Raw genomic sequence first — 16,992 nt, 5'->3', positions numbered from 1 at the left:
AGTCCTCAGACAACAGAACCTGATACTTGGGGAACGTGATGAGGTATTATATATGTAGGGAGCCGGGCCAGACTGGGGCTTATTTTAACAATCATTTAATATGTGTCTGCCACCGCAAGCCCAGCCACCTTCAATAAACCACTGGGAAGGCTTTCAGGAATGTGTAAACTAACAAAGGATTTGGACATACTCTCTCTCTCTCTCTCTCTCTCTCTCTCTCTTTCCTTCCTTCACTGCTTCTTCATCTTTGCCGTTTCTGTGAAAAAGCATGTACTGCATTTTAAACACGCAGCTCAGTACGCAGACATCAGGGTGTAGCTCCGAACTCTGAACATTTAAAATTAGCAATTTTGATTCCTGGTGGGTGCCGTTTTACAGCGATGACGTCACGAGCGGCACCAGAGAGACTGATAATCGCTCCTAGTGCTGGAGCATGAATGAAAGCCATGGTACTGTAGACCCTGTGTTGAGTCTTTCCCATTGGCAAAGATGCCACTGTAACCTGCCAGAAAAACAACAACTTCTTAATCACACAGTCAAGGCCGCGCCAGCACTACTGACGGAATAAAAGACGATATAAAGCTCAGAATTATGAAGAAACGTTGGGGGGCTGCCAGCAGAATATGAGATCATTCTGAACCACCAATAAATGTAGGTGTAACGGTTTGTTTTTTTTCTTTTTTAAACTCTCAAAAGCTCCTTGGGATTTGTTTGTTTCACCTGCACAATTTGTATTGCCGTTTGTCTTCTTTCTGTGTATCGTCATCGTGCAAGTACTTAAAAATCTCCATCATAAGAAGTCATTTAGTCTATTATTGAGTCCTAAAATCATAATTTTCTTAAAACAAGTGAAAAAATCTGACAGTAGGATTAGATCATTTCACTTGTTTCCAGTGCAAATCCAACTTGTTTGAGGAGTTTTCTAGAAATGAGTGTCAATATCTTGAATTAAATCAGATTAAGGCAGATCACTGCAGTGCTATCAAGAAAATGACACTTGATTCAACAACATTTTTGAAACAAGTTGATTTGCATTGGAAACAAGTGAAATTATCCAACCCCACTGGCAGATATTTTCACTTGTTTTAAGAAAATTCAGATTTTAGGACTCAATAATAGACTAAATGACTTCTTAAGATGGAGATTTTCTGCAGTGCTAAACTTCACAGGAGTGTTTCAGAAAGCTTTACCTGTGAGAGGGTGAGCCGGCTGCCGGCTCGTTTGTGGTATTTGTTGGGACTCTCGAACTGAAGGTCCTCCCACCGTATCCTCCACAGCATTCCAGCCAGCTCCTTCTCCAGCTTCAGTTTCCTTCAAAAGGAAAACCAGGTGGTGAAATCAACAAGGATAACAGAAAAAAGACCGAGAGAAAAAAGAGTCTTATAAAATGTATGGGTCTGGGGGAGGAGGGGAATGGGAGGAGGGGAGGAGGGAAGGGGTCTTGATGGTATAGTCAGCTAATGTGTTTCCCACATACTTGTGATTGCAGTGAGTTTGAACCCCAATTTAAGATGTGCAGTGGTTTCTTTCTCACATCGCTCTTATCTGTAACTGCAAAAACTGATGCAAATAAAAATCCTTGAGAGCTGCGGTGAACCGTCCGCTCACCTCCGAATAACACGAACAGATTGTGGTTATCAGATACGCATGAGACGTAACGTTTTGTTTTGAACGATGGGCGTATGAGGTCTAATTTGAAAACAATACAGATTTGATCTGACCAATTGCATAAAATTGCTAATTGTTCCATTCGTGCACAATTACTTTAGATCGTCATCTTTCCCAGTGGTATTTCCTGAGATACTGCTCTCAAATCTGATTATAGAATGCTTTGCGTTCAGCCTTTGCACACGCATGTGTGTGTGCTTGCATGTGTGTGTGTGTGTGTGTGTGTGTGTGTGTGTGTGTGTGTGTGTGTGTGTGTGTGTGTGTGATTTATCAGATGTTTACTTCAAGTGTCCATGTTCCTTAACTGAACTGTGGTGAAATGGTAAACCAATTTTGTAGGTGAATATTTATATAATACTGATGAAAAGGTTCTTTCAATTAAATCCTAATATAAGCAACAGTCAACATGTTGTTCCCCCCTCTGGGCCAATTAGTAACAAATATGTCACGTTGTTTTGGCCTTTAATTCTAGCGCCCCGCTTGGCCAAGTCAGCATCATTTTGAAAATGCCGTAACGCTGCGGTGAGATGCATCGCTCCCCCGAAAGTTTTGCCAAAATCCGGTCTGCGGCGTCTGTGATATCGCGTGTGACGGACAGATGAACAAACAAACGAACGTATGGAGACCGCCCCGTAGCTGCAACCCCCAAATGTCTACACAGCGTGACCAAATTAATAAATCTATCTAGCAATTTTCATGTCAGTGATATTTTTGACATGTTTCGAGTGTTATTTTTAAACAGCAGTCGAACTGGCAAACAGCGAGCACCAAGGGGGAAGAAGCATTCCAGTGAATCAACACATCTGGTGCAGATCTCAGAGGAACTGCTGTTTCTTAACATTGACTGATTTACAGCAAGAAAAAAGGCTTTTAAAAATAAAATGATTTTCCTAAAGCACAGTCCAGAGTTTTTGAACGCGAACAAGTTTTCTGAGAGGAAATTCATTTTTAGTCTGAAACACTTTTAAAGTGAAAAAAGAGCAGAGCCCACACATTCCAACCCAATCTAAAAGGTGTAAAACACTTCCAGATGGCTGCAGGAAATTATTGCAGCGTTTGCATATTACCGTGTTTTACCCTTTCGCCGAACCACCCTAGTTGGCCCCAGAAGTGGCTCATTTTTTCTCCTTCGCCAGGACAGATTGTGTAGCCTGACAGTCCCACAACTTCTGCAGGATCTTAATACTTGTTTGTGTCTACAAATACTCCGGACCGGGCCTGTGTGCAAGCATGGAAATGTCACATCATGGCTGGTGAGCGCTGCACAACCATTTTGAGGGCAGGAAACACCATTAAACCACTGGTGCCCTCCAACCCCCCCACCCAAAAAAAAAAAAAAAGGTATTTTTCTATTTAAAGACCCTCGTTTAGAGACCTCTGGCAGCCAGAGGAGTAAAGTGTGGGGCTCCACACTGGGTCTATTGTTTCATAAATCCCATATGTGAATACCTCTGCTGGACCAACCCCTCCATTAAAACAACAGAGCCACTGCTCTGCTCAACATCCCCTCTCACTGCTGCAGACCAGACTCCAAAACCAACTGAGAAAGGCCGACCGTCCAAGAGGTTAAATCAATTGAGTGCTGCGGGAAGATATGAAAGAAAGCTGCTCTTTGAACTGTGAAAACCAGTAAGTGTTATTCTGTTTCGGCACAATCAGGGTTACATGTTTGCCCACAACGTAAAACAAAGAAATAGACATTTCAACATACAGGCTGCTTTTTATTGATTTACTATCTCACCAAATTTGACTATTTCATTACATTTTACATAAGCAGCAGTTGCTCTTCATATCATGCCAGGTCTCAAATGCAACCTATTACCAAATTATCCAACTATCCTCACATTTCTTATAAAAATGTATACCAATACAAATTATGCAGTAAAGGCCTACCTCAGTCCATCACAGATTGATTCATTTTGCTATACAAGAGTTGGCTGATCAGCTGAGAATAACTATTGGCAGTGGCAAAAGTCCAAAATGTGCATGTTCAGTGGCGTTTCAGTTATCTTTTTGTAGATCTAGTACTAAACATGGAGGCTTCTCAACAGTTTGGAGATCTTTATGACGGTTGGTATAGATCTGCTGTCCGCTGTTGTCCATCAGCAATTCTCCATTTGTTTCTGGTAAGACAGGAAGGACATTTGTTAGGCTTTGGTATCAGACAGAAAAGAAAAACAGAAAAAAAATCAAACTTCCAATGTTGGTGTATTTCATGCTTTCACTTGAACAGGTTTATGTTTTCGACTGACCAGATTTCAAGGCGCTACGGCCCATGAAATCCACTCATAACAAAAAAAAAAGACAAAAAAAATATAATAATAAAAAAAAATGCATGTTCAACAATCTGCAAATCTGTTCCTCTAAATTCCTGAAAATCTGACTTTTTGAAGATAAAATGTGAAAAATAACTTTCAATATTTAAAACTCTCATTTGTGTAAATGATGAATCTAAAAATATACCATTGAGACAAGCATCAGACTAGAGCAGAGTCAGGACCCAAAATGTGTCACAGAGATTTGTCTGTTGGGTTCCCGTAACAGAAATAGATGCTTGTTTTCATGAGGTGAAAAGGGTTCAAGAGAGCTCTAAGAAAAAAATATATTTCACAAAACTTACCAACCAAGACTTCAGGAGAACTAGCTAGCTAGTCAGTAAACAGGTCTGTCTCCGCTGTGCTTCATGAACCGAGACCTGCGGAACAGAACAGAAGACGTTAAGAGGTTTCAGAATGAAGCGCACACTCTGCATCTATTTGGCTTTTACTTATTGTGATATTGAACATGATCAACTGAATTCAGGTTTAGTGATTTTACCTCGGGTGAACAGATGCTCCTCCGTCTTTCTTCAATTATTCCTCTGATCAAAATCCACTCTGATTGGCTGGTGATTAACACTTTTTTGTGTTAATAGTCAGTATTACAAAATTAATCAAGATTACCGGTATGATTTGTTAGTGAGAGCTGCGTGTAACGCTGTATAAAACAGCTCCTCTTTGCTTCAAAATCAGTATGTTTTCATTGGTAATGCACACTGTTACAGAGCTTGTGTCGGTTACAACAACTCATGTTGTTAGTGTTGTGTTTACAGTAGCTCTGTGTGAACCCAGACGTCATACATGAGGCTAATGTGCTGCCTTCAAGAGCGATGAAAGAGGAAAAACAGAAACATCAATTTTATCTTATTACATGCAGATTTATCCATGACATTAACCAGAATTTAGCAATCCTTCCAGTAGCTTAGTAATTGCTTGGGGCGTACATGATTAACTATTTGCATAATTAAATGAGGCCCGATCTGATACTCTGGGGCACGATCATAATTTCAAATGAATTTGCTTTTACAGCTGAACGCTAAGCACAGTCTGTGCTACAGCCTGAAAGTTATAGTCATTAGAAATGTGACAAGCAGTTGTTTTATCTAAAAGATACACAAGTACACGGGGGCACAGCAATTAAACACGCACACTAATTAAACATCCAATGGCATACTGAAAACGACAGCTTATTTCAAAGTTCAGATTTAGATTTAAATTAAAGATTTTGAACTTAAAGGGGAACACCACTCATTTTAACAGTTCACATTATGTTATCCCTGTTTCCCAGGACAGCTCAGTCAATACTTGTGAGCATGCACCACTCTTTTCTAAAGCTACAAACTGGAGAGCTAACCCTTGATGTTGCACCACTCTTTCCTAAAGCTAGAAATCAAAGCAAAAACAGATGATTTTGTGATGTCACTGGGATGTGAAATCAGGCGCTGCTCCACAGACAATGAATGGGGTGATGACTTTGTTGACCCATAAGGTTTCTGTGTGAGTTCTTGCACCCAAATGATGTTTAAATTTGGGCTCAGACCTGTTAGCAATGCTAGAATATGAACTTTGCATCTGATGGCTCCACAGTGTCAGCTCCTCATTCATTGTCAATGGAGCAGCTCCTGGTTTTACATCCCTGTCACATCACAAATTCAAGGCTTTTCTCTCCGATTTCTGGCTTTAAAGAATGGTGCAACTTCTCAAACACTGACTTAACTGCCCTGCAGCACAGAAATAAAATATCATCGCTGTAACGCTGAAAACCTTGTCCTCCATCTCCAAAATGTCAACTTTTCAGGAGCTAAGAAAAACAGCCTTGTTTTCAGCTCGGCCACCGTGTATTTTTGTGTTAATCCAATGGGGTTTGAAAGGGTTTCATAAGCACAAGGGTCGTAGAATTTTCTCAATCCACAGAGAACCATGTAATACTGCAACTGAATTTAAAACATGAAAATCACCAAGACTGGAGTTAGGAGGTTTTCACGTGATATAACAGCGATATGTGAATTCTTAAAAAATCCCCTTCAATCCAGAGAGAAAAATAACACGCTAATGATCATTAAGTGAGAAACAACCACAAGGTCGTTCAATTGTTCGGGCCAGCATCTGAGTTCACTTGGCAACTCACACACTTCTCCACCGCTTTAAAACCCGTCACCTGCTGAGCCGTTGCCCTGGCAACAATCGCGTAAATTCCACACTGGCACCTATAGTTGCACAACCCATGAATCCTATTTGAAACACATCATCTCTCTCTCTCTCTCTCTCTCTCTCTCTCTCTCTCTCTCTCTCTCTCTCTCTCTCTCTCTGTCTCTTTCTCTCTTTCTCTCTCTCCCTCTCTCTCTCTCTCTGCAGTCTCTCTCTCTCTCTGCAGTCTCTCTTTCTCTCTGTCTTTCTGAGATAAAAGAAGCTCGTCTCTCACCGGTTCTGCTGTATAAGAGCAAAAGCAGCACAGTCCTTTAGTGTGATCCAAACGACTCACCTGTAAATGAGGAAACTGGAGATCCCGAAAATGATGAGCGCTAAGCCGGATCCCACAGCTACAATACCCAGAACTGGCAGATGACCTGGAAACAGGGAAACAGGATTCCACAGTCAATTGTCTCTCATATGTTCAACAGATGTCCGCATTAATATCCCTGAAAAAAAAACACAGTGCTACCAAAAACACAGCTGGGGTTTCTTGAAATATAGAGCTGCGCTGCTCTAGCAATCTATCCACCACAAACACTGGTAACCATTCCACAGTTCTGACATTCCTGATATATATAAAAAAAACATTAACGAAGATTTATTATACTGCCTGCTGTTAATCACCGATGTTAAACAAAGCCCATACTTGTGGCATCATGAGGGAATTTTAACACACCTCATTAGAGTTTTAATTCATGAAATTCATAAAACGGCAAATTGAAACAATCTAACCCTGAAAAAATAAGAACATTCATTTAAATGTTTATTTGTCAATAGATAAAGCACTGGAATTATTTTGTTTGTCAACGTCTGGATCATCTAAATCATGTAACTCTGGCACTACCTCTCTATATACACCAAGGTGCTAAGAAAGTTAGATTAAAAACATGCAAAAAAAGGGAAAAACTTCTTGCACACTTGGGTGAAGCTGCAAGAAGATTTCCTTTTTTTGCATGTTTTTAATCAATTTTTTAAGAATTTCTTAATTGGCAAAAAAAAATCCATTGCCTGAACTGAAAGAAGATTGACCCCGACTTTGGCGTTGAATTCAAGCTAAGCACTATAGGCGGAATCCATTTAATTTTATTTCTAACCTCATTAACCAATCCCCACTGCAAACCCCCACGATTTTCAGACCGCTCCTCGCCATCCAATATTTCTGTTTGTAAACTCAACTACTTTCACTGTTTATTACCACATTATTTATTCTTTATTATTACAGTGTTTTTGCCCATGTTTCCGAACTAAACTGACTGCACACAACCCAGTGCACTTCAGACTTGGCACATGAGACGTTTGAGCCACAAGAATTTAGATTCTCCAGCACATAATTGATTTCATGCGTCTCATCCTAGTCAGTGCAGCTCACGGATCAATGAGTCAAAGCTGCAACCATGCTGCTGAGCTTGCTGCTCGAATGTACACAGATATACTGCAGTTTACAGTGTAAGAGCGGTATGTTTACTGTCACAGCATGTCTTGTACCATCCCTTTACACTGTAAACGAGGTCTTGCTGTCCTTGCGCTGTGTGTGTCGGTCCGTACTGTGAAACTCAACTGCACCAAAGTCACAAACACAAATTCCTGTACACGTTATTGTCCTTGGCGATTCTGACACCGACTCCGCGGAAGGCCAGGCGACATCCAGGCTCTCAACTCAGGAGATAATTTGCGGACGGCCTCAGATTGGGAGAGAGTCAGATTTATCGCTCCCCCGCTCGTTATCCCCTTCATACCGAAGCACATAATTGCAGTGGTGTTCCTAACGAGGCTATTCTTGGTTAGCAACTATATCAGTTGATCATCTGTGACATTTCCTTCTGAAAATGTTACTTTGGTCATACAGTGAAAGATCATTTCCAGCTCTTATTTTTCATACTACATGCAAATATTACGCTATATATGTTTGTCCTCGCACTGCGTCAACGAAACAGGGCTCAATCATACGTGTGGAAAACAACATATTTTCATCACTAAGTCAAAATGAAGATATTGCTGACCCTGTTGAAATGATAGTGACACCATACACAAATGCTAGCCCACGGCAATATCCATCTTGACAAGCAATTTGATCTTGCATCGAGTCAAGTGAAGAAAATCTGCCAATAGCGTGGGATAATTTCACTTTCCTGGAAAATCCTTAAATCAGTCCGTCCGCTTGTCAAGCTTGTACCATTTGATTCTAGAAAATTCACATGGGAAGTGTAATCATCTCACCATTCTGGCAGATTTAACACTCAATACAAGACTAAACGGCTTGTTAAGATGTTTATTTTGGGCGGAGCTGTAACTCTTTCGCAGATCATACCATCGTTGCAGGAGGGGTCGTCGGTGGAGAAGACACACGGTGGGTTGTCGAGCGGCGGGCCCCCAGTGGGCCAGTGGATCTTCTCTGTCTGGGACCATATGATCTCTTTGTTCGTTCCATTGTAGTAGGCAACAAGCTGGAGACACAGAAGAAGTAATATGTTAAATTCAGTCTGATATGGATACTGTATGCAAATTCAAAAGGATGAAAAACAGGGATGGGGCGGTCTGCTTATCTCACGATATGATGCGATACGTGATATGTGGTTCACGATTCGATACAACCACGATACGATGTCATAAATAAAAGTTCAATGACAATAAAGTCTGACTGTGCAGAATTATGTTTACTTCTGAGCCACAAATCTCTCTAGCAATGACGTTGGCTTGCTAGAATGTACAAACAACAATTTAAAAATGTCATTACAAAGTGCAAATAATATAATTTGGATGGAGAGCTTGTGAAATTGTGATGGGCAAGCTGTCTCATTTGTGATTACTACAGCAGAATAAAACGGAGCTAATATCACGATTCATTTTTCTGCCCCATGATACGTATTGTCACATTTTTGCATTGTGATACATTGAATTTCGATATATCGTCCCATCCCTAATGAAAAAATGTATGTACAGTGAGTGAATATTGTAAGCTCACTTAATAATTTTTTACAGCAATTTCTTTTACACAATTTTCTGTTTACTGGAAAGGATGAAATCAAGAAATCAAGAGCGTTAAAACCACAGGACGCTGTACAGTATTATACTGATGGGATTTGTGTTCATTCAAAATAATGGATTTTGCCTTTGCACAGAAAAGCATCCGACCCTTTTTGTGTGATTAAAGCATTAAAGCCAATCAGGAACTTAAAAAAAAAAAACGTTTTGGGGAAATGATTAGCATGAACTTGATGAGCAGAATTGACTGCAGTGTCTATGCCAGGCCAGACATAACCTCTGCATCTCTTTGAAGACCTGGTGTAAGGTTTGTGAGTGCGAGCTTTCTTATTTTCATAGCATGGCATCTGCCAGCTTTGTGCACAGCGCCTGTTGTCCTGCTGTGAAACACGACTCCTGTGTCTCTAACTGGCCTGTGGAGTATTTTTTACCCTCGCTCCCTCCTGGAGGACCACACAGACACGCCGGGTCCTCTCTGCTAAAAACCTTGAGGGCCAGCCGCCCCATACAGAGGGTCATCAAAACAATGCAGGATGTAACCGGCGGAGGGGCAGGAGGGGCAGAGCGACCGCTGTCTAAAATAGCTGCAGTATTTAGGATCAGGGCCTGTGTTTACTGCGCTGCAAAAAAACATATCCATCTTGTTCAGCAATTTATTTAATCTTGTGTTCACTCTTAAAACCTCTAGTGCCTTAAAATCTGCCACTGTGGACAGATACAGTAATTTACCTCGTTTCTAATTGCTACTAAACTTGTTGTGATAGTAACTCACCACTGGTGGATTTTTACTCCCTTTTCTTCACAAAAATAAGATTTGTAGACTGAATTCTGGACTGAAGTTATTTATTCTATTATTGAGTCCAGAAATCGTAATTTTTTCTTAAAACAAGTGAATAAAATCTGCCAGTGGGGTTCGATAATTTCACTTGTTTCCAATGCAAATCAACTGGTTTCAAGAATTTTGTAGAATCAAGTGTCATTTTCTTGATAGTAGTGCAGTGATCTGCCTTGTTCTGACTTGTTTCAAGATATCGGGAAAATTCCTGAAACAAGTGAAACTGCATTGGAAACAAGTGGAGTTATCTCACCCCACTGGCAGAATTTTCTCTTGTTTTAAGAAAAATAAGATTTGAATTCTGAATATGAGACTAAATGCAGATGAAACCCTTTCTAAAATGGCTGCTGTATTTGGGTCCAGGTCCTGTGTTACTGTGTTACTGTGTTACAGAAGAACTGCTGATGTAGGATCTCCCAGCCAAGAGTTCATTTCCAAAATGCTATACATCCATTCTTGGGGGTATATCAAATATCAATATTACTTTGTGCTGTTAATCATTTCCTAAGAGTAGATGCCATTTTTTTCAAACTACTGCATATCTTGTTTTGGAGATAAACTCTTATATAGCAGTCTTACTTTGAGATTCTTAATGGACGCTGACACTGACCTAAGATGTTTTTCAACGAGGCCACTGGATACTCCGGTCAATCAGCTAAATGAATCGACCAATTAAAAGCCAAGGAGAAATGAGACCAGGAAGTCACGATGGCGGTCTCCGAGGACCGCTATGAAATTCTAACTGAAGTCAAATGTAGCTAACCCACTTCTTCTGCCCTTAGAGGAAAACACTGCAGTGGTTCACAGGAGTGTTTGCAGAGCACAAGACACACAAATATTTTCATCTGACTGTGAGGGAAATTTGAGGTTTTATGCATCTTATCATTAGAGAAGTCAGGACCCCAGAATATCTCCCAAATAGTAATATCCCCTTTCCCCTGCATGATGTTGAACATTTGCTTTTAATTGCATCAATGGCCATACACACAAGCAAAGCATCGGGGTTTCAAACTGCACATAACTCACTATGCTGAGAGGAATTTAGAGAAAATTCCTGTTACAGTAATTACAGCAACTAAGACATATGGGGAGAATTAGCCTGCTGCTTGGAAAGCGCGGCTCTCAGTCATTATTATTATTATTTTGTGTCACTGAGTTTACACATTGAGACTAAAAATTAACCATGAAAATGTTTTGCATTAAGTTGGCAAATGGGATAGCTGACAACAAAGACTGCTTCTAGCATCAAAGTGGAGACATACAGTTTATGTTGACAATCATAAACTGTTTTAATGTAATGATTACGATTGTACGATTGATTAATTGTGGACATTTCGATGCTTGTATCTCTCATCATTGCCATTGTATCTCTCTCTGGGACACTTACAGAATAAACATGAGCAAAACATTTTCACAGGAAAACGTTATTAACTGTAATGATGCTCTTCACTTGACCCTTACATACCAGACTTCAAAACACTGTAGCACAGTGGTTCTCAACCTGGGGTTCGGGACCCCCCAGGGGGCCACGAGATAATCTTGGGGATGATTTATGGGATAGGAAAAAAAATATTTCTACTACACATATTTATTATGTCTTTCTGATTTTTCTCAAATTTTTGCTTTTTTTTTTTTCTTATGAAATACTGAATAGGCTTTCAGCCTCAAGGCCTCGTCTGATAATTAATCAAATGAAACAACCTGAAAAGGGAAAAATATTCTTTGGTTGAAGTGTTCACCGCTCTGCATGCAGCCTGTGATGGGGGGTCGCGAGTAGGCATCGCTTTGTTTTAGGGGTCACAAGCCAAAAAGGTTGAGAAACACTGCTGTAGCATTAGGAACACTTTGGATCTACTGATTCATTCCTCCTCATTTGCTTATTAACCCGGTCTGTTACCAACAAAATGAAACTCCTGCATGCCAAGCAATTCAGCTAACAATCTCTTACAGCTGTCAGTGACAGACACCACACCTGGAAAATCCTCCACCAAAGAAACCTGAGGATCGTTTAAAGGAACAATTTGCCTCAAGATGAAAATTTGGTCATTATCTATTCACCCCCATGTCAGTCGAAACATTGAAGTTTGTACAACCACCAAACACACAGCGAGTTAGCCTCCATAGTTCTATCTCAATTTTCTCCAAGACAATTTAAGTGGAGGATATAAAATGACAAATTTCTCAAAACAGTTCGTGCAGCATAATGTTAGGTGTTTTGTAGCCAGACAATTGTATTGTGAGTCCAAATGGCTATGTTCACCTTAGTATTATTATAGAAAGGGTAAAGTCTTTTTGAGTAGTATGGCAACTGCTGATCCTGTTTCCAACTCGCCAGCCAATAGAGGAGGTCAGGGGCACAAAGTTGTAAACATACAATAATGCTACATAATGAGGTATATCAAAGCCTTTTTTCTCACAGTGCCATCGCATGACAACAAAACACTTGGATTATGCTGCACAAGTTGTTTAGAGGAATGTGTTGGACATTTTATTCTCTTTTCTAATCAATCAGTTCAATTGTTTGGGAGAAAGCTGAGGTGGATCTGAGATGGGTCAAACTCACTGTGTGTTTGGTGGTCGTACGAACTTCAGTGGAGTTTTGACTGACTAGATTTTGACTGAGTAGATAATGAGAGAAATTTCATTTTTGGCTGAACTGTTCCCTCATCTTTCAGTGCAGTGTGCGTAGTGGTGACCAGTGACCACCAATGGCTACTACACCACCATCTAGTATCTCGTTAGCCAATCATTTCATTTAATTTCAATGCTGGGAGTAACAGGAACTATTATATTATGTAGCATTCATAAATTATTGGTCCAATTGGAGTAATTACAGTGATCATGGTCTAATGATTGAGTGTAGCGTTGGTTTGCCAGAGGCCAAAGCTCAGAGAACAAAATAGCACGTTATGTTTTACTGTGAGAGCTCACAGCTACAAAAACTTTTAATGTGGTGGTATTACTGCAGAAACAATCTGGGATTCACATCGACACTTCAGGCCTATAGCTGCTGCTCTTATCCAGAGTGGTTTAAATTCGTAGGTTGCCAATACGCATTACAACCAACCAATAGTAAAGAGTGAGAGGTTTCTGTGAAGAGGAAAGTGGAAAGAACAGTTTAAACAATAAAAAAACTTCACCTACCCCATACTCTCCTGTCTCCTGGTTGGTCATCGCCCACACGTTGACATCTATATCCCTGGCATTTTTGTGGTCTGTGGTAACAAGACCTGTGACTCCTAAAAACACAGACAACATCCATATAATGGGTCTGATTCAGTTACATGGGTCTAGATGGAGATATGCACGTTTGAGCTGTTCCTGTTCAAACTTGGACTATTCAGACTTGCACACTGAGGATTTTGTCTGTGCCTTCACTTGTTCACCTTGGCGACTTTGTCCTTCCCATCAGCATGGTGGAAATCAGGCCATGGATTATTTTCCTTTTCATGTCTTTCTGCTGATGCACTGCCTTAAATATTGTGTGCCCTTAATTCAGTTTTGTTTAGGAGGACTGCGCATAAAGATTGAATTGAAAAGTTGCCTAATGAGATACCCAGAATGTAAATATTCTTTGGTGTGTCTGCTTACTACCATTAAGAACTGAACCCAGCAGTAGGAGACAGAGACCTGACATCTTCCCACAGCATACAACATCTCTGGACACCTTGACTGTCTGAGGCAACAGATGGAAAGTGTGCATGTTACCTGGAGTAACACAGGAAGGCTGTCTACAGGGTTTTGCAAATCATTGTTCGAAAGACAATGATCCAAAGCCCTTTCCATGAGCAAACGCTGGATGCACATTTTCATTTTCGCACATTTTCACAGTATCTTTTCAGCAAACTGAATTCATTTATTGGCACCGTTCATGCACCTTGGTAGTGCCATCGCTTCTGATGATCCCTCGCAGTTACAGTGAAATCTAAATCAGAGCTGATGCATGTAATGGAAAAATCAAGGAAAATTAGGGCCAGATTGAAAATAACTGGAATTATCCTTTAATTTACCCGACTTGTGTGTGAGATGAATCTGTGATGAGTGTGGGAATGAGGTGAGAGTAGAGACAGTCTATGTAAAAGCGCATTCCAAGCGTTCAACAAAGACTTTAGTGGACTGACACCGTTTTGATTGTTTTTTGTAACATTTTGTTAATTTTAATGATACTGCTTACTGCTAGAAATTTTGCAACTCAACAATTCATATCCCATTTGATGTCTTTAGTATGCAAATATATTGTTTTACATCCGGAGCGCTAGACATACTGCAGGGTTTTGTGTGCATAAGGAAAAGAGCGTGCCAATGGATTTAAGTCAGAGTCTTATAATCTGCATATTGTAGCGTAAAGGTGGAGACGCCTTGATTTACATATTCATCACCTCAGTCCTTCTTGCACGAAGCCCGCATATCCTGATGTAACTCCAGGTATGGAGTCGGCACAGTGTGGTGTACAAGTAAATAAATAACTGCGTGGCATTTAAGTCTGTGTGTGTGTGTGTGTGTGTGTGTTATACAACATTAATGCAGCAGCACTAACAACACAAAAACTCAGTAAATTTACTGTTTACAAAGCTCAAAACTGTCTCAGATTTTACTCAGAGAAGCAAAGTAGCAGAGACACAGAGCAGTACTAAACAGTCAGCAGATTTTATGACTCGCATAAGACAACAAAAAATAGATTTCATTGACAGTCTGGCGTTCATCCTGATTGTCTTGAGAAAGGTCTGCAGACTGAAAGGTTGACAGCAATCACCTGCACTGCACACCACCGGACTCTTCTTAACAAGTCATTTAGTCTATTATTGAGTCCTAAAAATCCTAATTTTCTTAAAACAAGTAAAAAAATCTGCCATTGGGGTTAGATCATTTCAGTTGTTTCCAATGCAACTCAACTTGTTTCAAGAATTTTGTAGAATCAAGTGTCATTTTCTTGATAGTAATGCAGTGATCTGCCTTATTCTGACTTGTTTCAAGATACTGACACTAATTTCTAGAAAATTCCTGAAACAAGTTGATTTGCATTGGAAACAACTGAAATGATCTAACCCCAATGGCAGATTTTTTTACTTGTTTTAAGAAATTTATTTTAAGTTATCTCACCCCACTGGCAAAATTATTCTCTTGGTTTAAGAAAAAATAAGATTTGAAGGCTGAATAAGAGACTAAATGACTTGTTAAGATGGATGTTTTTTACAGTGTTTTTTTTTTTTATTGCTCATGGCTCTTCATACATGAAAAACATCACACAGCATACAAAGTTTCCGACGTTTGCTCACCCCAGAATCGGCGGTTCTGCGTCCTCATGGTAATGTTGATGCCGTCGTTCTGGGCGCCGCCCTCGGCCAGAGTCTCCTCCAAGGCCATGGCGTACAGCACAAAACCATCGTAGAAGCTGCCAGCAATGTAGTCCACCTGCAAGGAGAGACATGGAGGAATGGAATGATAATTTACTGAACAATAGATGAACTATCTTTTGACATGCATCTCAAATGGTTATTGTTTACATAATTTCTAGGATGGGAATGCCTAAACCTCAGAGTGTTTATTCCCAGCAAGCATGGTTCAAGAGCCTGCTTCTATTTAAAGATATGACTTTGGCCAATGACAGTGCCAAATACCAACAAGCACGCTAAATGATAAATCTCATAAATATACAGTATATGACATGCTTAATGGATGAGATAAAAACAGCAATAAAAGAGTAGTATTAAGTATTAATCACTAACATTAATGTCAACATCCTTCATAATTATTCGCTGATATTAGTATGAAAGACAATTCCAAAACGCAGTGGGGATTTTTACTGTTTTTCACAGAATGTCCTATTAAAGATGTAAAGACTTCCAGCGCACAAGCACCGAGCATGTGATGCTGCTGAGAACAAAACGCAGCAACTTTTCATATAACTTACCAGCGACGGCTCCAAATTCACACCGAATTCCCGCTGAGCTCTGGCGTGGAGCTTCCTCTGAAAGTCTTTGTACTCTGGATTATCAGGCGGCCGGTAGGTGATGACAAACACAGACTGGAGGAGACACAGAAAACACAGGGAGGAGAGAAAACAGTCAGAAACTGAAGCACGATAGTGTCCATCCTCGTCAAAGTGTCCTTGAGCAAGACACTGAACCCCCGTCCTTCTCCAGGGGCGCCGCTCCTCGCCGCCCCTGCAATCTGACTCCTGTGGTGAATATCGCTGCCGGCATGTGAAAACCTCGCAACTCCCAAAAAAGTGAGAGAGTTGTTTTTTGTATATATCGGCAGAATCTGCTTTGTCAAAGTCCTGTCTCCCACCTTTTTTCACCTATTTAGAATTATTGATAAACATACTATTTTCTTCATTCCATCTGCATAAGTTTCCTCCGACTGGATTTCAGTGTTACACTTGTTCAAACTGGAAGGTTAAATAGACATAAAGAAAGCGATTCACTTAACCACAATTCAGCAACATGACTAGTTGTTTTTATATATTGTCAGAATCTGCTTTGTTTGCATTTGTTTATGTGCAAGAAGTGTGATTTTCAGAGCAACAGATAACAGAGAATGGCAGATTTTGGGGTTATGTCATGTCCAGGAAGCTACACAACCCAAGGTACTACCAAAGTTCAACATCACTTAACTTCAACTGAAGGATTATATTCTCTTCTATGGGTTAAGAAAACTCGAGCCCTTGGTCTTATGAAACTCTTTCAAACCCTATTAGATAAATTCATCAGAGTCATGGCAGTCAAGCTGAAAACAAGGCTGTGTTTTGGGGTTTTTTCCTGAAAAGTTGACATTACAAGGTTTTCACCCGACAGCAGCGATATGCACATCTCTAAGAAAGATAGGCAAACAAAACAAATTCCTAATTACACTGTATGTAATATGGTGGTTGAAGTGCTGTATAGTTGAGTCAAAATAAGCGCTGTACATTTCTGGACATGACATTAGTTGTTTAATGACTTCCAAATGGGCTAAAACATCTGTAATGAGGATTTATTTTGAGATTTAAGTAAC

At 40.1% G+C, this 16,992-nt stretch overlaps 2 protein-coding genes across 2 annotated transcripts in view; both read right to left on the bottom strand.

Moving 5' to 3' along the window:
- The window catches only part of LOC139926893 (annexin A1-like), a 161,874-nt gene that overhangs the window by 97,472 nt on the left and 47,410 nt on the right, over positions 1 to 16,992 (bottom strand). The window lies entirely within an intron of this gene.
- npr2 (natriuretic peptide receptor 2) overlaps positions 1 to 16,992 on the bottom strand; it is a 50,442-nt gene that overhangs the window by 24,995 nt on the left and 8,455 nt on the right. The window contains exons 3-8 of the mRNA XM_071918759.2: positions 15,908 to 16,021; positions 15,273 to 15,408; positions 13,141 to 13,235; positions 8,488 to 8,623; positions 6,469 to 6,553; positions 1,191 to 1,311 (exon numbers count right to left, since the gene is read on the bottom strand). Coding sequence (XP_071774860.1) covers positions 1,191 to 1,311; positions 6,469 to 6,553; positions 8,488 to 8,623; positions 13,141 to 13,235; positions 15,273 to 15,408; positions 15,908 to 16,021 — 687 coding nt within the window. The remainder of the gene's footprint in view (positions 1 to 1,190; positions 1,312 to 6,468; positions 6,554 to 8,487; positions 8,624 to 13,140; positions 13,236 to 15,272; positions 15,409 to 15,907; positions 16,022 to 16,992) is intronic.

Source organism: Centroberyx gerrardi, chromosome 2, assembly GCF_048128805.1.
Source record: "Centroberyx gerrardi isolate f3 chromosome 2, fCenGer3.hap1.cur.20231027, whole genome shotgun sequence".
NCBI lineage: Eukaryota > Metazoa > Chordata > Actinopteri > Beryciformes > Berycidae > Centroberyx > Centroberyx gerrardi.
This window is presented reverse-complemented; position numbering and strand designations above follow the sequence as displayed.